This window comes from Stigmatopora argus, chromosome 10 (genome assembly GCF_051989625.1).
Source record: "Stigmatopora argus isolate UIUO_Sarg chromosome 10, RoL_Sarg_1.0, whole genome shotgun sequence".
Classification (NCBI taxonomy): Eukaryota; Metazoa; Chordata; class Actinopteri; order Syngnathiformes; family Syngnathidae; genus Stigmatopora; species Stigmatopora argus.
The window spans coordinates 6,115,352-6,139,131 of NC_135396.1; the positions used below are offsets into that span (position 1 = coordinate 6,115,352).

General features: G+C 36.9%; 1 protein-coding gene across 5 annotated transcripts; it reads left to right on the top strand.

The window, feature by feature from the left end:
• Positions 1-743: 743 nt before the first annotated feature.
• st3gal4 (ST3 beta-galactoside alpha-2,3-sialyltransferase 4) lies at positions 744-13,052 on the top strand. 5 transcript variants are annotated; one of them, XM_077611818.1, is made up of 12 exons: positions 744-989; positions 3,102-3,177; positions 3,571-3,650; positions 4,756-4,837; positions 5,506-5,595; positions 6,748-6,845; positions 7,198-7,261; positions 7,367-7,462; positions 8,496-8,685; positions 8,984-9,112; positions 11,796-11,948; positions 12,024-13,052. In XM_077611818.1, exons 3-12 carry the CDS (start codon positions 3,629-3,631, stop codon positions 12,111-12,113), a joined length of 1,014 nt encoding a protein of 337 aa, XP_077467944.1. In that variant the 5' UTR covers positions 744-989; positions 3,102-3,177; positions 3,571-3,628; the 3' UTR covers positions 12,114-13,052. The 5 variants fall into 5 exon arrangements, with proteins under 5 accessions (XP_077467944.1, XP_077467947.1, XP_077467943.1 ...); XM_077611821.1 differs by lacking the exon at positions 5,506-5,595; XM_077611817.1 differs by lacking the exon at positions 3,571-3,650.
• Positions 13,053-23,780: the final 10,728 nt, after the last annotated feature.

Consider the following 23,780-nt stretch of genomic DNA (forward strand, 5'->3'; position numbering starts at 1 on the left):
GGTGTTCAGAGTTTGGTGGGTTATACAATATTTATGCTTTTTATCAGTCTTTTTGCAGTTGTGTTAGAATGATTTGTTTATAAATTAAACACGTACACCATCCCTCACTCCGGTCATTCACACTTTGACCATTGCATTTTTGATTAATTGATGGAATAGGACTTCAAATCTTGTTCAGCTACAACTTGTTCAAAGTTCAAAGAGGCGATGAAAATGGACACTTGGATTGTTTTGTTGTTGTTGGTGGTGGTCTTTTTAGATAGAAGAAAATGAGGAATTGCGTACAATGCTGCATATAAATATAAGAATGTGAATACAACACCCTGCTCAACACTACCACTGACTACTACACGACTATGCTAACGTTTGCTGCCAATTAAAAATTCATATTATATAGAACTTCTATTTTCCAGGACACTTATGCAATTAGAATTGACAGCAAAACAATCCCAGTCACGGCAATGTATAGTAGCAACGTGGTTTTATTATAAGGGAGAAACACACAGCCACGATTGGAAGTTGTTGTTGTTTTTTAAATGAAATTCAATTAAATAATTCCAACTCTTAACAGAGTTTTGATTCACATGAAGTGAAGACCACTTTGACCAGCAGCAGCGCCCATTCCGTTGTGGACCCTTCTATTGAGGGGCGAAAATAAGGAGCGTGTCCCTTCTGCGCATGCTCAGTCCTGCTATTGGGAAGGAGCCGGTATGGGAGTGGTGGGAGGGATACTAGAATGTTTTCTGGAGAGCGAATTGCTATGTGCCCGCGGCGGACTCCGGCCAGCGGTTAACACGCCGGTGGTCCGCTCGTCGGCTGCTCGTTTCTGCGTCTTAAAGTGATGCTCGCCGCTGCTTGCAGAAGCGCGTCTCTCTCACGGAGGGAATGTCACCCGCAGCGGTGGCATAAATCTGCTCACTCGCATCCAGCAAGGTTTTATTTTCCTCTCTTTGGATTAAAACAACGTTTGGTGTATGCCGGTCGCGCTGGTATGTTAAATCTTTCAAATCCTCCTCGATGCATGGAAAATACTTGTGTGCTGTACTGTTTTAATTTGACCAGTCTGGAATTAAGTAGTATAGTCAATTATTATATATGGGAGACGATGTGTTATATGTTACGGAAAGCTCATGGCCGACGTATTGATTAATGATCAGCAATAATTATCGTTGATGCCGACTTTTAAACATGAACTCTTTGCTTCAATTGTTTTCTGAATCACTGCAAATGTATACAAATATTACAGCCTATGTATGTAAGTGCGCCACCTGTACGTCATTGTATTACATGCGAGTGCCTTTTAAAATTGGACATACTAACTCATTGTCATTCAATTTATTTACTGCGATGACGGTCTGCTAATTCACTTGTTTTCGTGCAATTAAATGGATCATCCGCTGCCACATTACCAGTCAAAACGGATTGGACGTCCAGTGCTGTCATTGGCGGCCGATGAGTTAACATTATTGAGTCAACGTTCATCTCTTGGGATCTTTAGTGTCTGTCCATTCGGGATGGTGCAACATAAGATATCAATATTTTTGTTTCATGCATTCATTTTTTGAACCAGTTGCTTTATCTTTACAAGGGTCGCGGGGGGTGCTGGACCCTATCCCTGCTGACTTTTGGGTACGAGGCAGGAGACACCCTGAATCGGTGGCCATCTGATCGCAGTAGATATCAATATAACTTTATAAAATTGAAGCGACAGGCAAAAGGAAAAAAAAATCCCTATCACTCCAATTTGACACAAATTGCTTCAAAGCATAATTATATGAACACAATCAATTACCAAATTAAATGATTGACTGGCATTATTAGAGCAATGACAGGGGAAATGTACTTTTGCTCTTAGGACTAGCTTTAATAAATATTTAATTGTCTACTGAATGAGTCATGTCCCATTTTTTTTTATTTTCATCAGTACGTATAACAATTATTTTGGAATAGACATTTGGCTTCCCAGGGCGGCCCAGTGGATGAGTGGTTAGCGTGTCGGCCTCACAGTGGGAGGAGACCTGGGTTCAAAAGGACATTGATAATTTCAATGTATGTTTTAACATGTTAATTAAAAAAAAATGCTAAGTGTGGTTTGGATGGAAAACAACAAGGGATTTGCAGTATCACTTCTGTAGAGTCTATTATTGTGTGTCCTGTTACATTAGATTACCATCCCCTCAATGTTAAGCACCAGTACTCATAGAAAAGAGGGATGTTTGTTCTAAAACAGCCTTTAGGGACATTTCTTTTACATGGTTACTACTCCCATGACAAAATGTGTTTAGGAAGCAAAAGGATTTGATTAAAGGCTCGTTTAAGAGTATGTCCTCATATCACGTGATTAAACTGTTACATATTACCACCTCCCGATTTGGTTCATCTGACTGGATTTAAAAAAGGATTATATGTGCTTGTTCAAGGTCATTCTCTATTGTGATGTTTTTTTTTCTTCTTCTCCCTGGGAGAAAAAAAATCCAGTGGCATCTGAAATGGGTTTATCCTTTGTATGTCACTTATAGCTGCAAATCTTTTTCATTAGGCATTCACTTGGCAAAGTACAAAAGCACACTTATCCTAGTAACGTTAGTTGGTTACATGGAATGTCCACAACGACAACTGTCGTTCTGATGGTTAGAAAATAAATAAATCAATTTTATGTTAATACTGCTTTAATCCATGAACCATTCTCAAGTTGTTATTTATTTTTGCACGAGCTGTAAATACAACGCTACCTTTGTTTTAACTTTCCATTGAAGAGTACGTCTAAAAGGAGAATGAAAGAAAATGAAGACCTACGAAGTAGTGTATTATTAATATGCAACATAATTCTATAGAAACATAGCCAACAATAAAATATAAAGTTTCATGTGTGTGTTGACGAGCCATATCAAGCGCACTAATACCAATACTGAGTATAAAATCGGTTTGGCTGCCTGACAACATGATTGGTGGATTTTTTTTTCTTCATTTCAGTCATCTAATAAAATGTTGGCTGTTACTTTTAAGATCAGATTTTTATTCAGAGTTGCCATAAGATATTTTCTAATCCAGTTTATGTCTTTTTTTGTGTTTTATTTTTGTTTGTTTGTTTGTTTTCTTAGCATGAGAGCGTGAGCCCGGACTCATCAATTGTACATTTTCAGATGACAGAGCCACTGGAAATGACTGAGAGAAAAGGTAAAATACAACTTGGTAGTTTGTGCCATTAGTAAGCAAAAGTGGCCCGTTCACCACAATACATATTTGCATTCGAAATCCACAGGTTTACTCACCATTGATTCGACATGACTTAATTTCCCCCTTTTAAAGAGTGTTTGTACAACTCACTAACTTACTTGCTCACTCACTCAATGTAGTAAAATAAAGAAAATATTTTCTTAGGCTTTATTATACAAAAAATATATTTTCCTCCTTCTGGAAGCTAACCCCTTGTGCTGAAAGTAGGTTATCTGTAAGGGGTCGTTTAAGTCCACAAACGATCCTCTTCATTTATCTCTTTTCTGCTGGGTTATGCTTCCGGACATCTATCTGCATGTTACCCCACCACACCCATTTCCTCAATCGTTCAAGTTGACACACTGCAGCGACTTATGAGTCAATTAGTGGAACCGTGAATGGTAAAGTGAAGATGTCCTTGAAGTCAGCGACAAGTAAGCGCTCTTTCTGTGTATGGCTTAAACCTCATCTTGAGAGGCTAATTATTATATGTCTAAAATGACCTTACTTGCAATAATAGATTTTATTATTTGTTTGGGATATTGCAATCTTTCATTAGTACTACGTAGTATCTGGAATACTAGGAAAGATACTTCTCTGTTTGAGATAAGAAGGGACAATTGTCTCCATCTACGTTTGTGGGAACTGTTTTACTGTACATATCGCTTACTGTACAAGTCTATAACGTCCCAACTGGATGTGTTTGGTGTGGGGAAGAAAACCTATAGCTGAAAAAACAAAACAAAAATCATAAGGATTTTGCCAACCAGGTTGAGAAAAAAAAATGGGGGTCTTTTCTCCCTCTGATTAATCTTGAAGAGTGGGGTTGTGTGTACCTTTAAATTATGACCCGGCTGCGAGTCACCCTAACTGATCTTGTAGTTTCAGTTGTGCTGTCCACATGTGTCTGGCAAGGCAGGGTGTGTGGCAAAGAGAGTGCCATATGTCACTTCCTGAAACTCACTGTGTGTTCATGCTCAAGTAATTTTTGCCATGAAGGTAAAGAATAAGTCTAATGTTAGGTTGATGTCCTGGGCTGGGGAAATAAATGCATTCTCTCTTCAGCTTTTTGTTTACCAGATCTGCCTTATAATGATAAAAAATGGTTGCTCTGCACATTAGCTTGATATAAGTATCATGTTTTCCACTCCTGTTGTCTGGGCATTTCTTCTCGTGAATTCTGATAGCAAAGTTACATTAAACCCCTTCTGTGTGACTACCAAAGTCAAATTAAATCAACTCTCGACTTTTTGACTTGTTCACTTATAAACACAAATTTCACTAAAATGTAGTGAATTATATTTCAAGCCTGTACTGTTACTAGTGTGATAGTGTAGACAGTTTTAATTCTTGTTGTCATTCAAACTTGTCTAACAAGTTTACCACTGATGGATAAAAGAAAAATGAGTAAAACCAGGATTTAGACTTTTTTTTTTCCTAGCCTCAATTTCATGAAATAATTTTGGAGTTTCCATTGTGTGTCTTGTATGTCTGCTTTTACATTGCAATTAATGTATTTTTTTTCTGTCTTGACTCCAGCATGGTGCCTTAGACTTCTACCAGCTCTCTTCTTCTTTGTTTGCTTTGTCACATACTACTATTCCTATTCCATACTTCAGAGGTAAAGACACACACTTTCACATACATAAAAAGCACATGCTACTACTTTGTCTTTTGCCATTGCTCGACCATAAAAGGAACTACGTACCTATATGTAATATGTGCACTTAAATTATTTATTATATGGCCCTAATATTTCAAAAGGCATTCAATAAATATGTTTTGGAGAAATACTTGTAGCACTGTTCACTATGATTAAGCCAAGACATTCACATTTTAATACTCGATTGTCAGCCCTGATTCTGTGTGACTTTGGGCACCAGGCAGGGGACACCCTAAACACAAGGAGACGGCCACCTAAGTATTAACGTTCACACTCATACTTAGAGGGAATTTAAAGACATCAACCACCCTACCGTACATGTTTTTGGGATGGGGGAGGAAAAACTTACATGGCAGCCCAAAGGGAAAGGGAATCTTGTGAGTTGATTATAATCGTTGTTGCAGTACAATTTTTAGCCACCAATATTACATATTGCTACTTTATAAAATAAGTAAGCTTGAGAGAACTACAAAGTGTCAAGTGGCTTAGAGTGAAGTAGCCCAAGCCACTTTTTGAGGTTTCTTGACATCTTATATTTTTTTTCTATTTTTTTTCATGAATTGAGCTACTCTATTTTCATTTTCATGCCAAAGTTGGTGTTTGCTTGTCTGTCTGCCTTTTCACAGCTACGCCGGCACCAGCAAGTCTGTCAATAGTAGCAAGTCTCTGTGTGGTGGCTGGCTGACACAGAAAAAGTGGGAGAGCCTCAAATTTAAGTGCGTCATGGCATGTCTTATTATGCGTTATTATGGCAACCTATTGATATTTGAACATAACTGTAAATGTGCCTAGTAATGATCCCTGGGGGTCTCTTCCTTTCTTTTTTTTTAGAAAGTAGTGAGAGAGTAATATTAAACTTTTGTATTATTTGAGAAGTCTTTTTCTCCAAGGTCAAAAATTACTTATTGTATTTTATTACTTTTTGTATTTTAGACAGTGAAATACTAAGACCAATTGGGCATGTATTATTCTAAGCTCTTAACGTCGAGACCTGGACTAAGCGTGGATACAGTTTTTGTGCTAAATGTCAGTACACTGTAGGTGCCAACGTGAAGTCTAGATGTTTGTTTTTAAAAAATGTTTTTAGTTGTTTCGACTTTTCCAAATATTTTTTGTGTGATCTTTCACAAAACGGTTTATGTGCAGTTTATTTCCCCACTCAATTCCTAATTATCCACTTTGTCTCTTTGACCTTTTAAAACGCGAATATTTGGAATGAGGAAAAACGTGTGAAGTTCATTGGTTTTCAGTGTTTGCCATAACAGTCACTAGGTGGGCCTTGAGGTAATTCTAATAACATTTTCTCTAATTAAATGTCTTCCCTGGAGGTACATCACCATGTCCTATGTAGAACTATCTGTCAGTTGAGGCTAGTAATTGTATAGAAGCCTTTCTCTCAAGAAAATAGATCATAAACAGATGGAGTCCAATGCCAGTGAACAGGCAAAATGTTTCACGCAAAGTGCAAACTGCTGCGTTCGTACTGTTCCAGAAGCTCTGTGAACATTGTTGTTTTCTTTTCCTTTCCTCCAGCCAAAGCATGCATGCCAACAGAGTATTTTAACGATGGACATAGTCATTCAAATGGCCGGTTTCACATAATGAGTGTGTTTCACCTTGCTAATAAATACCAGAAGCACATTGGCAAGTTGAAGTATGACTCAAGCCAAGCACATAGAGAAGTCTTCTATAAATGGTTCTGATGTGTCTACTGGCATTATAGTTTGCATTGTCTAGAGTGTGATTTATCATCACTGAAAAGCCATAAAAATGACTGATGCTGCATAGCCTTCATTCTTCATTTCTAATATGATTCAAGTAGTGTGTTTTCATGTAATAAGTAATTAACGTTCTTATGTCTCCTACAGCATTAAGAGACAGACTCAGCTCTTTTTAAAACTTGATGATTTCTTCTGGAGAGAACGTAGGTCAGCATTGGCGTTACCTTATGGCACCAGGGGTAGTGGTATGTAATGATATTACCTGCTTTTCCATTTAAAAAATGAAAATAAAAATATAGAGTTTAGGTAATATTTTGGTTGTACACCTCCTCAGGCTTTCTATTTATTTATTCATATTTGCAAATACACAATTACGTATTTCCTAGCAGGAACAATTTCAATTTTTTATGAACTCTTCCAAAGTGACGCAAATTAAATAATATATTGCAACAGCAGTCTGCATGATGTCCCTCACATTAATGTGCTTAGAACTACATGAAGCAGTGGATAAAAATGGTTTTGCAAGGCTTTATACGGACTACATGGTTCCCACCCTCAGTCTATCTGATGCGTCTTGCTACTCTCTTTTCTACCCAGAACTGCAGTTGCTTCAAGTTCTTGCAGTAACGGCAAATTACCAGATGCCGGCCTCTGTTGATAAGTAAGTGTAACACGGCTTAAGTGCTTAAGAATTGGATTTACATTTCATAAAAATAGATGAATTTTGTTGAACTTTGTTGTGCTGACTGTCTTTGTTTTCTTTCAGCCTTGAATGCAGAACCTGCGTTGTCATAGGCAACAGCTTTGCCGTTAAAAATACATCTTTAGGAGGCATCATTAACAAATATGATGTGGTTATTCGGTAAGAATAAAGAAAGTTCAATAATGTTATTGTAGCCATATGATTTTTACTGTGGACTGTGAGGCTGACGCGCTAACCACTCATCCACCGGCCCGCCCACATATGGGGTATTGTGATAATGATATCTAACAATTACCAACATTGTCGGTCTTGTGCTTTCATCCCTAAAGTCTGAAAACCTTTTGGGAATGTAATGTTAGGTTTCTATAAAGAAGATAGAAAAAACATTCACTCATGTCAGGCATGACAGCAAAAATCTGACTTTACAACCTTGGAGCAGCCACATGTACACTCAGTTGTTATAAGCCTCTTTCAAACAGCCAAACTGTTGGCTGGTTACAATGCATTTTTCTCCCCAACATTAACGTGTCCGGGTCCCTCCCTATCCACTTCTTCTGAAGTGAATCCGTCTTAGGACTTGCAGGTTATTGATGGTCTGGTTTCAATGCATGCCTTTGAATGAACGTCATTGAACTTGTATTGTATAAACACATGACGCCTAATAAGACTTATGTGCTAACAAATTAGATCAAGCAGCACTTTTCTTACTGAAGCGAAAAGTGAACTCCTGATAAAAAATGTTTAAACAATGTTGGTTTAATACTAGTTGGACATAACAGTAGCATGGATATATGTAATATATGTAGTGTACATTGACCTTTATGTGTGGTCCTTTGGCATGAGTGGGGACTGGTATGTGTAGTAAGCACATTTATCACAATCTAGGATGCCACATTGTTATATAGCGATATTAAAAGTCATAGCTTTTATTTTCTCTATTAGACACATTAATGCATCCAGTGACAAAAAATACTGGTATGAGTACACCTTAATCTTTGAGTTTAATTTATTTGAGGACACATGGTAAATATAATGGGAATTAAACTAATGTCCTGCTGAAAGGTTAAAATTATTGAGACCACTTGATTTTTTTAAATTAAAGTGAACTGTGGATGGCTCAGATATCATTAACAATTCCGGGATTCTATATACAAATGTGATGCTATTATAGATCAAATTTCTCTATTTACAGCTTAAACAATGCTCCAGTGAGGGGCTATGAGGGTGACGTTGGGAGCAGGACGACCATGAGGTTCTTCTACCCCGAGTCAGCCTCTTACAATCCAGGCCTGAACAACGAGCCCGACACTCTGATGGTCTTCGTGCCTTTTAAGCAGCAAGACCTACGGTGGCTCAAGGGGATCCTCTATAATGAAAAGAGGGTACAGGATGCGTGAAAAAAGCTTGCTAACTGTTTTGCCTGGATTTTGCCAGCCAACCATGTCAGAAACAAGCATTTACAGGCTGGTGTTAAAATGTGTTTTCCATCACGGGACTTTGTCCTTGTATTTGCATCCTGTTAGACCTAACACTTTCCGGGCCATTACCTCCTTATTATACACATGAAATTGCCTCCAGTCATTAGGGAGATGTTGGCTTGTTTGCTTGCTTCTCATGTTTGTATGAATCAAGTGGGTATATTGAATAATCTATATGTTTATGTATATATGTGCACCCCAGGTCATGAAAGGATTTTGGAAGCCCCCACCCCAAATCTGGTTGGGTGATGTCGGTCAAATCCGTGTGCTGGACCCGCACTTTTTACACCAGACAGCAGAAAAGCTTCTCCGAATACCCCTTAACTCCAAGGTGAGGATCCACCCTCTCGTTTATCAAGACTTATCAATCTGTGAGGCAGGCAATGAAACAGGTTGTTTGTATTTAACTGTTAGAACTCGGCATTCCTTTGCTACAATTTCTCCTGCTGGGAGTCATTTGCGTTGTTTGTTTCTTCTCCTGTCTTCCGCTTGAATGTTAAAAAGGTTGGCCGGAGCATGTGCCGGCCGGCTGGTCAATGGTACTTGTATGGGTGTCAAAAAACTCCACTGTGCCCTGAGTCTGAGTGTAGCATGGTTAAATTAAATAGTTTGTGAGACATCAAATAACTGCAGATCATGAGAAAGAGCTTTAAGTCTCTCACTTCTTTAGACTTTAAACAATTTCTGGTAAATAATTGGCTTTCGAGAGAGAACTGAAATACTTTCGCATTTCCCCTGAAACTGAAAACCTTCAGTATTGTTTAAATCTGTTTGTTGTCATTGTTGTTCATTAACGTCACTGTTCAGGAACCAAAGAAAACACTTAGGAAACTCTGAAGCATTCTTAATTATGACAATGAGAAAGCAGTTTTGCAGTGAGCCACTGATCTGTTTTCACTTTAAAACTGGACCTCTTCTCCCTCTTTGGCTTATGAGCCTGGACTTTGAAACACTTTCCTCCTAATGACCTCTTGAAACTCCTGGGAGTTTCTTTGTGCCTGGTTTGGCCAGGTTTTCTGAGGATTTAGAGGGTATGTGAGATGAGGAAGTCCTGAGAAGGCAGCAGTTTTTAAGGAGAGCAACGGCCTAGCCCAAATGAAGACACACAACATCTGTGCAAAGTTTATAAAGTGCGCCAGAGAGAAAATGGTGTTTAGGAAAAGCACCAAACTGGCAGCGTGCAAAAACAGACACGACCCATGCCTGTGGGTGGTTAACGTTGTGGTGTTACCTGCTTTTAAATTTGAGGATTACGTAAAACATAACTCAACAGATTGACAAATTCCATCAGATTAAGTTCTTTTTTTTAATCAAATAAAAATGTATTTTAGCTCAGTAGTGCTAATCAGCCCAAAAGTTACCAAAATTACATTTTTAATAATACCGAAGATTTTCAAATATTCTTTGCTCGGGACCCAAGGTGTCACCAATTCTCAGATTTTATCTTAAATTTAAATAATGCAGACTATTTTGTTGTGGTATGAAACTCTTTTACCTTTCTTATTTCATGCCCACATGCATTAAACCTCCTCCATGTGACAGATATGAAAACTCTTGAGTACTTTGGCAGATTTTTCGCCTTATCTAGTAAATAATAGACCTCTTCGTAAAAATTTGCATTTCTACATCTTCTCCATCACCACTCCCTCTTCATCTCCTGCATTGAGTGCCCTCATGCAAAGCCACGTGATCTCACACTCATCTCCAAAAACAAAGAGTTGTGCTTTCAGTGGTGACAGTCTGCAGTCCATTCACCCAGGCTCCACAGGGCCTTTTACAAAGTAGACAGAGCTCTGGCACTGTCCAGACGAGGTTCATACACCCAAAGTGTCAGCTATGCTCTATTAATTTGAATGATCACATTAAGAAAAACTGATGTTTCGAAATATAGTGTATTATATCATTTCCATTACATGAGAACATCTATTTAGTTATATATCAAAAAAGAAGAAAAAAAAGACAAATTGATGACTTAGCGGCCATTGACTGTGTGACTCGTTGTTTTTTGACCATGTACTGATTAGATAAAAATGTAGCTTTAGCAAGGATTCATTACAAAGATAAATGTATCCTTGGGAAACCTTGTAAGAGACCAAATTGTTACAGATGTCTGTTCACAGTAAACCCAAATAGTCTAGCTTCAAGTTTAAAATGCCAATACCACAACTGGAGAATATCAGAGGAGGGTCATTGTGAGTCTGTAAAAAGTAAAATAGCTTTAGACAGTCCTAATGTCAAACCAGAGAAGTTACAACAAAGAAAGAACACAGTAATTCTGTTTGAGACCCACGTGGAAGTGATTCTCAAATTGCAAGCACTCATAATCAATGGCATGCTGTCCTTTGGGGACCCTTCTGAAAAATTACACAACAAACATGTCCGAGCTCGTTTCCCACACATTAGTTTCATCTCATGATGCCGCAACCGTCAACAAACATCTGTTGTTCTATGATTGCCGGGTGTTAGCATACAAAGTGGTTGTTTATGACACTTAAAGGGAGTTTGCAATTTTCCCAAAAATCTCTCATTAAGAATGTTTCTATTAACTCATACTAGTACATTGGAAAAAATATTTGTGGGGGAAAAAAATCAATTCTCTTTTTCTCCATTGTGCACCTTAACAAACTGCAAGTATAGTTGATTACAGCAAACAAGCAATGTTAGGAAAACAATCAAATCTGGTACAAGTACAGTCAGTGTACAACATGGTCTAGGTTGGTTTATTTTGCCATCTAGCGGCACAATGTAGGTATTCTTTGACAGCCGTGACTGCGGTGAGATGCTTTTTCACATTGCAGTTCAGTACACATTTCTGTTGCACAGAATTAAAATTCTCTTTGCCTCTAAAATACTACATTTCAAAAATATAATCAAAATGATCAAATAATCATATGTTTGTATCTTATTTAAATGATACATCTATTTTCATAAGGAGAAAAATATCACATTGCTCAAAATGAATGTATCAAATATAATATTTGGCCATAGATGGTAAATGGCATGTTTTCTTCTAGAATCCAGTACATCCCACTACAGGAATTCTTGCGGTTTTTGTGGCCCTCAATTACTGCGATGTGGTTCACTTGGCTGGTTTTGGGTATCCAAACTCCAAGAACATCAAAAACCCTATTCATTACTATGGCTACGACACTATGAAATCCATGAAGGTGAGTGGCAATGGTCCTATAAGGGGATTTTTCCCTGCCAGTTTCATCCTTTATGATTTGTATCTTTTTTTGTAGAACTCTTACCATGACCTCAATCATGAAGCTGAAGCCTTAAAAGGACTAGAGGAATCGGGTGCCATCTTGTACCTGCACCCACATTTGTAATCTATCTTTGTGTTGTTAGCAATCAACGTTACATTTCTTCCTGTCACTTTTGTAGTTTGGAAACTTTACAAAACTTAAATAATGGCTCAACATTTTGTAACTGATACTTACGGTTTTTAGCAAACATGTTTTAGTGCAATCTTTAATACCTTCACTCTGATAACACTGGTCAACAATTTAATTTTATTTTTCTCTTGCGTGAGTTTTTATTTTTTTAATTTTTTGTGATAATATCCAATTTGTGGTTGCTGATTGCATATCTGACATCAGTTTTTTTTCTGTATGCTTTTACACTAAATTTATTACTATATTGCTCTTGTATATTATGTGGATACATTGTTTCAGTCCTTTGCATAGTTATATACATTTTTCTGAATTGAATTCCAAATGTTAATATATTGGAACATAGATTGTTTCCATTGTTGTCTCCTATGTCTGTAGTTGTCTAAAACATGGCGTAATGTGCTATTTTTCTACTACATTTTGTTCCTTTAAATGTTAAGTTTTCATTGCATAAATACAAATCTTATCTGAAAAAAAATCCTAGCACTTACAGAAAAAAATGAAAGTCAGATTTGGATTCAGCCCCCAAAATGGAAGAACAAATGTTTGCAACAATTTTAGTAGATGTAGATAATTCATTTTTTAATGTCAAATTACTTATGTTCTCTAAATAACATTGCCTCCAACTTCTTGTTCATATGCACTAGTATTTATGTTTAATTACATCTTAAGTACACAATCACATCCATAAAATATACTAAAAACATTGCACACATTATTCATACAGCATTTGGTCTTTTTTGGACTGGAAATATGAAAGATTGTATTTATTGCTTTTGCTTCAAAAGCCATGTGAGGGATAATGATACCACTGGATGTTGTTTGTTGTACATAATGAAATTAAGTTTTAATAAAAAAAAGAGTCAAATATTAAAAGTGTTATTTGTGGTTCATAACTGTTAAATAACCTGACTCTTGAGAGTATAATGTGTTGCGTGTTGGCTAACATTTTGCCTCCCTCTCAATTGCTGCACTTTGATTAAAAGCCTTTCTTCTATTTTACTGAACTTTAGCACTTTAGCAGTGTGGATTTAAAGAAAACAATGCAACTCACCTATAAAGCACATTGTAACACGTGAGAGTCCAACATATATGAGTAGAGGGACTATTTTTCGAAAGTGAAAATAACTCCTCACTGTAATCCCCGTACACTCTTTCCTAATGCGAAAAACATTTCTGCATGAGCTCTTCAGTCAAATAAAAAAACAAAGTTATCATAGTCGTGTAGGTGAGTCAATTTTTTTTCTCAGTGTCCTCTGACTGACTGGTGATCACTCCAAATTGTAAAACCACTTCAGGTGTTTAATGGTCTCGAAATGTTCATTATATTTTACTCTGGACCAAAGTATAATATTTAATAATTGTTTTTTTTCCACCTCAACATCTCTGACCTATTTAATAAGACCAGTCGTGAAGTATGACAGCATGAATTTAGCCTAAGAAAGAAAGAAAGACGTGTTGAGAAGCAGGGAAAAAAACCAGCTAATTCCACAAATATGCATGAGTATTTCTTGGCGGCTGAGTGTCAGACGCAGACATATTCTCAGTGTTAGTCAGAGCACTGTTTGAGATGATGCAGCAGTAAGTAGTCAGAAATAATAAATACAGCCGTGGCTGCCATGTACACACGTTAAGAGATCAATGTTGCATGACAGTTGTCACTGCTGACTCCAGTCCGACTACTACTGTACTGTCTTGTTCCTTCACGAACAAGCACTATTTGACTTTCTTTTGTGCCCTCAGACATGGCGAAGCAGCTCACGTGTCCATCAACAAAAGGCAGAGTGTTAGAAAGATGACCAAGCCACAAATTTAGCTCACAAGGCTTAACCACAGAACCCAAAAATGACACTACGTTAAAAATGGAACATGTTACTCAGCACCTCTCAGAAATAGAACCCAAATTACTGTGTGGTTGGAGTTGTTTTAATGCAACTTGCAGAAACAACAACTCAGATACTTATAACTACATATATTATTAAGTTTAGGGCCTATGTTCTGTTTTCAGAGGGCCATGGAAAATAATGCCACAACTACTTTTTGGGGGTCATCATATATTTTGAGTATCTGTGGGTTAATGTTTTTTGGGCTTTTTCTTATTCAACTTATGCAGGGTTTATTTTGAGTTTAAATTGCATGGTAGGTAATTCACGGTGCAAAAGTCTGCCCAGTACTATATACATTAGAAAAGTATACTGACGTTTCCAGTCTTGATTATCTGCGAGGACATGTTTTAGTCTTGTCCAGTAGAGAACGCTGTTTGTTATAATTTACCATGTCGCCTTCAGATGTAAAAAACACACACAAAAACTAGTATTGGTGTTCATTGCTCCTTTAATTTCAAACAAATTACAATTATAATTATTTTTGGAAAAGACTAATGAAATGTCAACATGTCAACACTTCCAATCTTTCCTCGCTGTTAATTTCCCAGCATTTCTTACTTTAGACATCATTGCTGTCCAACCTGTTACAGCACAATATATTGCTTAAGTAGCTAAACTTTATGTTCAACTAATGTATTGTAGAAAGCAAAGTTTCACTTAAACCTCAATGTTATGTAATTCACTGAATGAAGACTTAAAATATACATGTGACTAAAAATAAAAAATAAGCACGATACCAGCAGAGGAAACAGAGAATGTCCTCATTGACCCCTATCCTCTTCAGGTAGGCTGTTGTTATTCAATCTACATTTGTTGACACGTCACTCGTCAGTTCTTGTTGACTGTAAATGAAATGATCTTCTTAAAGTGACTGATAGACACTGTCAATGTTACTGTTATATACAAAAAGTCAAAGTCATCATAAAATAGCAGTATTTTTTTTTCCTGTTGACTCACGCACCCATTTTGTCTTTCTCTTGAAAGTTGACTATAATTTCCTATTGCTCTCTCATGGGAAAAACCCCTTTTGACTTGTAACATGCCCTTAGTTCATAACAGTGTCCGCTTTTTAATGTCGAGTGAAGGTTAATTTTTCCCTTTTTCTTTTTTGGAGAATCAACTTTGGGATTTTTAATGTGATTTAGGAGTCTTATTTTCCGTTGATAATTCAGAATGGCACTTCAGTGATATTCCCCTTAAAGAGGTTCCACTGTACTCTTTCTTTTTTCCCTCTATTTTCCATACAGCTAGCTCCTTTTGGCCAAAGAGAACAAGACTCTTGCTCCAGCAAATGGCTGGAATCTTCCAAAGGGGAACACTTCCATCTCTTCAAGCTTCTAAATGGCTCTGATATATGATGCTGTCATTAAAAGCAGTGGAGCTCATCTACTGGTCATACTTCATTCTTGGATGATTTGATTGTGTTCCACAAAAAGAACAGTCGTGAAAGAAATTAATGTAAGCTCACTAAATCAATGCCGGTCCGTGGTATTTTGTTTGAAAATAACAGCTCGAGTATCACAAACTCGCCTTTTAATCTGCTGTACCAGATGAGAGGTAGCAGTAGAGGGAAGCGTGATTCGCTGAAGGGCGCACACATTTTAACTTGGACAAGTCATCCTTTCTTCTCCATGTACTTTAAAGACCACATTTCACAAACCTGCGGCATATGCATTCATATGCAAATATCATGCAACATACAGCGACAATTTTAAGGCACAATATAATGAGTCATTTTGTACTGCTGTTATGGTTAATAAAGGAATCTTGTCAAACAACACAAAGAGAGTAACCAAAAATAAAATGACAAAAACAGCAAACGTGGCATTTCACCCATTTACTTTCATGCTGTTTCCAGTTGGTTATTTTGAGGTGCAAGAAATTCCAAATGCTCTGAGGAGATGTGCACAGCATGTGTCCTGTGCAATTTTGTATTCATCACCAGACTTAGTTGTAACCTGCGGGCCTGTTTTCTCAATTTGACTCTGACAGCAAGTCTAGTACGCTACCAAGAGCAGCAAATGTCACTTTGGACTTCAGTTCCGCCTCTATCAATCTTAAGCGCTCCCCGTGGACACCCCCTGGCTTGAGATGAGTGGGTGTATATATATGTTTCTCCACGTGGATTTGTCTCTAAGGAGCAAGTAAACCCTAGGGTATGGAGGCAGGGAGTAGCAGCTGGAGAGCTACTCTCCCTTGGTTCCTGTCCCAATTAATTAGCATGGACAAAGACGTTCACGTAAACACTTCTGTCACCCACACACAAGTGAGGTTAAATGCAATAAGGCAGCGTTTACGCTATTGTCCAAATAGGAGCCACATGTATAAATTACATTTGCCATGTCTGTTTTTACTGTTGCTCAAACAGAAAAGGTTGCTCTTTCCCTCCAAAGTACTGTTAGTCAGAAATGAATTCAACACATATTACAGCTGTATGTGGCTGTATGTTTTTCTTTTAACAAACTGTTATTTTAACATCGATTTAAATGGAATTAACTCAAAAACTGAAAAATGTATTTCAGTATATCACACTTCTTTTCCTCCCTTTAAAACTTGACTCAAGCTGCTGGTAAAGCAACTAGGTTGGAATGAGGAAAGCTGATGAAATGCTAAAAATTGACAAATGACTGTAGATTGCATTACATCTTTAATTTTTTTGATCAAAATGGCTTTAACCAAAAATCATGTGGATTTTCCCATTTACTGTTCTGGCATTTAAAAATGTCTGCTTAACGCAAATTTGTCTACTTTCGGGAACTATAATGAAAAATTCTTTCTGTTTCCAACCTAAATTAATTCAACAAAACTCTTTCTGCCGGGATACACTTGATCAAAACCTTGTCTTTCCCTTTAATATTAGACTCAGGAGAAAACACGGCTGTCCATTTTTGCACCTTTCTGTAACTGATTGCCTTAAACTAGTCTCCTTCTCCGTGATGCTTGACGCGTTGCCTGCTGTCGCCACAAACTCCTCAAGTCACATGACATTTTCCTAATGATTGTGTCACTCAACAGATGGCTGACAGCTACTTCACATCTGCCGACTGGCAATGTAATCTCCTAAGAAAAACATGAACAGTCATTGTCAGGCACAAGGGTTATGCTTTATTTTTCTATTTATTTACTTTTTATAAATCACTGAACATTTCCGAAATCAGACAGACTCGTGAATAACTCTAATACATGAGATGGATTTTTTTTTTTTGAAGGTCGGTTGAAAAAGGTCTCACATGCCTGCCAATTCTTCGACAAAATTAATGTTTAACAACCAGACTTGGTTGAATATGTAATATTTTAGTAAGAAGCTGTTGTCCATTTGAGGCTATTTAGAGAGGTTCCCACAGGAGGTCATACGTTTATAATGGAAAAAAAAACTATGCAGCTGAGACTTACTGCATCTGTGTACACACAGCCACACGCACATCCATGACGGGCACACACTCAAAACAACACAATCATTATTTATTGTTGTTTTTTAGGAAGTCTGATACTATATGTGCTCCAGTTTTCATTGTTTTCTTAACTATTAGAAACAATAAGTAAATAGTTCTAAAATGTAAAAAGCTTACACTTCATCCATGAATAGTTTTTTTTTAAAGTCTTGGCTTTTACCTGAGATGCATATTGAAAAGGAAAAGGTGATGGAAAAAGAAAAAACACACACTTATTGGTCAATAGCAATAAGAATGTACAAAATGTCGAGCTACAATTACACTCAGCATTACTTTATTATTTTTTATTTTAAAAAACACCTTCGAAGGTTCCACTGTTTCAACTGTTGTAAAAGGCTCCATTTTTCCCTCTAAAACAAATCTGTGCATGGTACAGGACACTCCCCAAGCTTCATTTACCCAGATTAATCATGATGCTTACAAATAAGATATTTCCTGGCGAAAAAATAACTTTTTAAAATTCTAATTAGAAGCAGTGAGCGATTCCTTCTTTCTTCCGTCAATCAACCAAACATAATTTGAGCTATTTTATGGTGAAAATAATGCAAAATCATTTAATTATTTTTATTGTTTTTTCCCCATTAGTTCTTGCATCATATCAAGAAGATAAGCATTAAAAGATTTAACAGCCCGATAGATCAATTTATTATATTAAAATATGGTAACTCAGGCCCCAGATTGGAGTTATTATCTCCATCAGAAAGAGTATTTATGTAAAGTATTTATGTATTCTCTACGGGCCTCCTTTGTGTTAGATGAATATACACTTTGACACCTTCAATGTATGTAAGAAACCTCCCAACTTTATTATTCAACTGTTTCAGTATTTCTAAAATTAAATCATTATCGTGTGAGAAAAAAATAAGAATTTGAGGAAAACAATGTTATGACTTAGCAGCATTTGTTAGACACTGTCAAATTTGCCTTCCAGAAGCTCATTAGCATACTTCTTTAGTCTAAATATAGCCCTCCATTCAAAGCTGAAGGGCAAACAAATGAATCCGTGTCTAGGGCATAAGAGGGAGGTTGGATGTACTTCTATAAAATGTAATCATCGAGAAGGCGATGTATACCGTATGTTGTAAAAGTAAATAAAACGTGTGAGGCTGACGTTGTTCTTTATTAGCTCATTTAGAAACGTTTACTATGCTGCTTGTGACGGAGCAAACTGCAAATGACTGCAGGCTCCAGGACTGCCAGGGGATTGTGCTGAAAGGTCACTGGCAAAACAAGCTTTGCTGGAGGAAGGATATGCGGGTACTAGAATACACGTGTCGAAGATCTGCCTAAATCTGCTGGGACTTCCCCTAAAAAATTATCCGAGACCCAATAGTATAGTTTGTTTAAGGCAAATTCAAAGAACAGTCACTACTCTGGTGGGGCAGCAAACTCGGATTATCCAGCTGTGATATGCATGTGGAATGGCGTGTGTGTGGTGTGTGATGTGAATCTATACAGTATGAATCATAAAGGTTTTCTGCATTATGTGTGAGGAGATTTAGCACAAAGCAGGTCGCAGATGCCTGTAAATGCCAGAGCCCAAAGGAGACCATTGCCGCGGATGGGAAAAAAACTGTCAATTCAGTATAAATTAACTAAACAAAACAATATTTTTAATCTAGTCCCAAGGCCGAACATTTGTGACCCCTGAACAGAACAATAATATATGTATATAAGACGAGGTGGTCTTTTGCCACTGTGTGTTTTTGCTGGGTCTGCATTGGTGTGAATTTTTTTTTAACAATTTCTGTACCATAGAACCCAGATTTTCTCTTGTTACAGAGTTAATTTAGAGTTTTTATTAATCTGCTTTGTGAAATATGAAAAAGTAACTATTTGCATGAAAGCAAACCAATCATTTAAAGAAAATTGAAATGGTATGCTCACATTTGAGGATGTGTGTGTGTGTATGCTTGCTTGTTGAAACAAATGACTCATCCAAAAACAGGTGAGCCCCGGACTGCACTCTTTCCTATTCTAGTTTTGTTTAGGTGCGTGGGAAAGAGAGGAGTCAGAAGGGTTAACTAGTCAAGTAGGGGAAGCAGATGGAAAGTGTATCACTGTGAGATGACAAGCTTAGCTGTCATCCAGAGTCGTTGTCGTATTTGTATGGTAACAAAAGGATTAGCGATAAGGCAGAAATACATATTGCCAGTCTAAATAGTGTTTTTGTGGATTTTTACACAAATAATTTGTTCAATCCATTTTTAATGTTTGATGGAGAATTATTTATTTCCTTACAGAGTCATTTCTAGTAGTCAGACAAACCCTTTACTGCAGTCATCCTGCAATTTTTTTCCACAATAGCTTATATTGTTGAAATGGCAAACAGTAAAAAGTTAAAGAAAAGTTATCTCATTTGTTGGCTCGAAATGCTCTTAGAACAAAGGGTGTCTTCATCATGGAGCTCTCAGACAGGGTGAAGCGATTACTTCATTTAGCGCTTGTGTGAAACTATTGATTTATCTCTATCATTGATGGGATCTCACAAATCTCCCACACATCTTTGCTGACTTTCCTCTACACAATCAAAGGTTCAAAGAAGGATGAAATCTCCTACTTGAGTTCAAAAGGATACTATTTTCCCAGACCAGTCTTGTGATTGCATTGTTTAGATAAAAAAAATGAGATAACTTTTAGGCAGAATTGAACTGAATATGTGTCTAACCCAGAGGTTTACCTCTACCTACAAAGCTGTTCAGCATACATCTCTTGAATTAGATGTTGTCTTGAGCAAGTGGTCATAATACCATGTGGCGGGCAAAGTGTATTTATCTGGCTTCATGATGGCCTACTTAGTGTTAATGTTAATTTACTTAAATGATGTTCTGTTATCCACCAACGTAAACATAATCAGAGATCTTAAAGATCTTTGAATAATAATAATTTCAGTGAGTTCAGAAGCCACTTGGATGAGTATACAGGAAAATAGACAAGAAAACACAACTCCAAAACTCCCACAAGTTAAAAAAAAAAAATCAGTCGTTATCGCCTTCACAAACTCCACCGTGCATGCTGTGATTTGTCTGTAGTTTGTGGACCGGAGTGGAAATTCAGTGGAAAACACAGAAAAACAGACTGACTTGTCATGTATCTTATTCATGCCGAAAGTCGGGTTGGCTTGTCGTGCTTGGCTGCCTGCACTTTGTGGATTACAGCAAAGTGAGGGCAACCATCTTTTTTCAAGCTTTTTTTCTTCAAAACAAAGGGAATTGTACTTGTGTGCAGTCTGAAGTGCAAGCACATTGTTGGTTGTCTACGAAGATACCCAATAAAAATGTCATTCTTTTTTTTTGGTTTGAGCAAATTATTAAGAAGTATAGACTTCTATAGTGGATATTATCATGAAATCGACTCATGTATCCCCTTGATGTCTTCAAAGAGTCAAATTGTACTCTTTTAAAACTAATCGTAGAAGTCCAGTTGGGCTAGAGCAGGCGTTTGGCAAATCTCTGAACTTTTAAGTTATTTTGATTTCATGAGCACTTTCGAGCAGAAATATGGGAGAGAGGCACTCAGAGAGGATAAAAATTGTTATCAAAGGCTAAGCTCTGTTGCAGCCTTGATGAAGGCAAAGGTTTTTCTGCCTTGTGAAGCTTTTAGTCATGACTCACTTCATACCAGTAAGTGTGTGTGCAATCGTGCAGGTTTCGTTCAGTGTGGCGAGGTTTTGTTTTATGATATTTTGGATCTTGACAAAAGGCATTTTCACTGCACCCAATATCACCTTGTAATTGTCTCCACGTCACTGCATTCACCAATTATATTGAATTAAATATAATGCTTTACAATCACATTTACTTTTGTTCTCCAATGTTTTTTTGTCTTTTTGTTGCAGACAATGCAAGGATTCCCAACTTTTCCATGCTTTTGACATTGTACATTCAGATGCATATTTTCCTAAATACTGAGGAGTGTAAGGTAGAAGGGGTTTCTTACACAAGAAACCATTATGTTCTCAGCCTCTAAAACCTGTTTATTCAAAAAAATAGTATGTGCTTGGTTTTTGATTTATAGAAATTTACTGGGAAATCACAATTAATGTAAACTCCTCATATCTGTTTCACTGTAAATGCTCCTTTTCTAATGTTGTCCCTTGCATTTTGAATACAATTATTACACCTGCATTATTTAAAGGAGAAGCAGAGTATTTATATTAACATACCATGGCGAGACGAATGTATCTCTGTGAAGCAAGATGTTGGCCTGTTTTTATATTCTCGCTAATTCTCATGCTTGCTTTTGGAGTTATGGCACACATTTCTTTAAAGATTAAACAGTGTTCTATTTTACCCACTGGCAAATTATAATAGTGCATTATTGCATTTTTATGCCTGCAAACACAAAAGTGGTGTGACATTTAATGGTCACACAGTACACCCAACTGATTGATAAATAATATTTGCCACGTTGCATAATTAGATTTGATTCTGAGTAGTTAGAAAGACCAAAAACATGACGTTATTATTATTATTATTTTTAAATATTTGCTACCTATTAGTGTTAGAATTATGGTCTAAAGAAAACAAATATCTGTAAAAATCCAGCAACAGACAGAGTTTCTTTGTAGACTCTTCGAACCTGTTCACCAATACAATGAATGCTTTTCAGTGGCTTTGTAGTTATAGTTTTAAGTTAATAATAATTATGTGTGTATCGTATTGTATTGGCTATTTCTCAATTTATATTATTCATTCATTCGTTCCTAATCCGAACTGAAAAAAAAAACCTGCAGCACTTATGCAAAATGCCTTCATTAGGGCCAGCCTGGAGCCCTGCAAGTGACATGTGACGCTGTTTCGCTGTTTCGATAGCCGTTGGATTTTAACCCCTCGACAGCTATTGTCCCCAATTTGTCATTTACTGTTTCCATTTCAGAAGGCACTTAAACATATGCATATGCATTTTTCCAATCTCCGTGCTTTTCCTGCAGGTTAACGGAGCATCTTTCTCTCTCTCTCTCTCTCTCTCTTACACAACACCACATTTGCAGAAGCTGTTCCTCACACACAAACACCCTCCTGCACCTGCGTAAAAAGATTCAATGCACCATTCAAAGGATGCATTTATTCATTGTGTTACATTATTCAATTTTGAATCAGGTGCTGACTTTATGGTTTCTAAAATTTAATAGCCTTGACAGAACTAGCCTTGACGGCAAACTGCCGGGAGTCTGAATTTGGACCACACATCCCCCACATCTCTTGAATGTAACATCATGTTCCTGTGCTTACTACAGTAATGTGCTCGTTAAATCCCTGTATTGCATAGAATTTTCTGTGCTTCTTGTCGCTAGGCAATAGTTCGTTGGCAGCAAAAATCACTATGCCAATTTTTGGGGTGTGTGTATTTGCGTTCACACACAAAGATGACTCAGGTATGCTGCTGAATTTTACACTACATGAAAATCTATCAAACTGTTAGTTTCTTTTAGTTTTTGAGTATGTTCCTGTTTAAATAGATCTACTTTACCGACACGTGAGTAGAAACACATTAAAATACAAAAGATAGTCTGTAAAAAAACAAAATATACTTGAGCACTGATACATGTGATAATGACTTTTAATGAAATTACTAGGAAGGATGAGTAATTTCGGATAATCAAATCTCATTAAAGAAATGTCTGTCCCCAAGACAGGTGGCCACTATATGATAACAATGGCTTTTATTTATGTTATCCTATACTATTACATATCTAAAAAGAAAAAGAAAGTCATTTTTGTTTTACCAGTCCGTTTGTAAACAGAGGACTCCGATTTCGATTGTATGACTTCTGTATTTGATTTATCACTTTGTAATGTTAGATAAAAAGGCAATATGTAAAATATACAGTGCTGTTTTATCTCTTCGCGCTAACTTGAATCCAAGAGATGGTGGATCTTATCTCAAAACACTCCCCTTAAAGTATTTTCAAGGGTTTTGCCTCAAGCTTCAGCACACAAGATGCGCTGCATTGATATTCAAAACATGTGTTTCATCATGTCACGCATAACTAATCCAGTTTTCATGTCACTATATATGTGCAACATGGTCCATTCGTTACAGCAAAGTGCCATGACGTGCTTTTCTAAACTAAGATCTGTTGCTTGTTTGCAGGACCTGAACAGAAATAAATTACACAGTATCTATTAACTCATTCATGTGTGGGCAATCACAAGAATATTTTCCGTTTTTTTTCTTTTTTTGTGGTTGTATTATGTTTATTCTCATGAGAACATACATCAAACGTGACATTCTTGCAAGGGAAGATGTTGGCTTTCTACAAT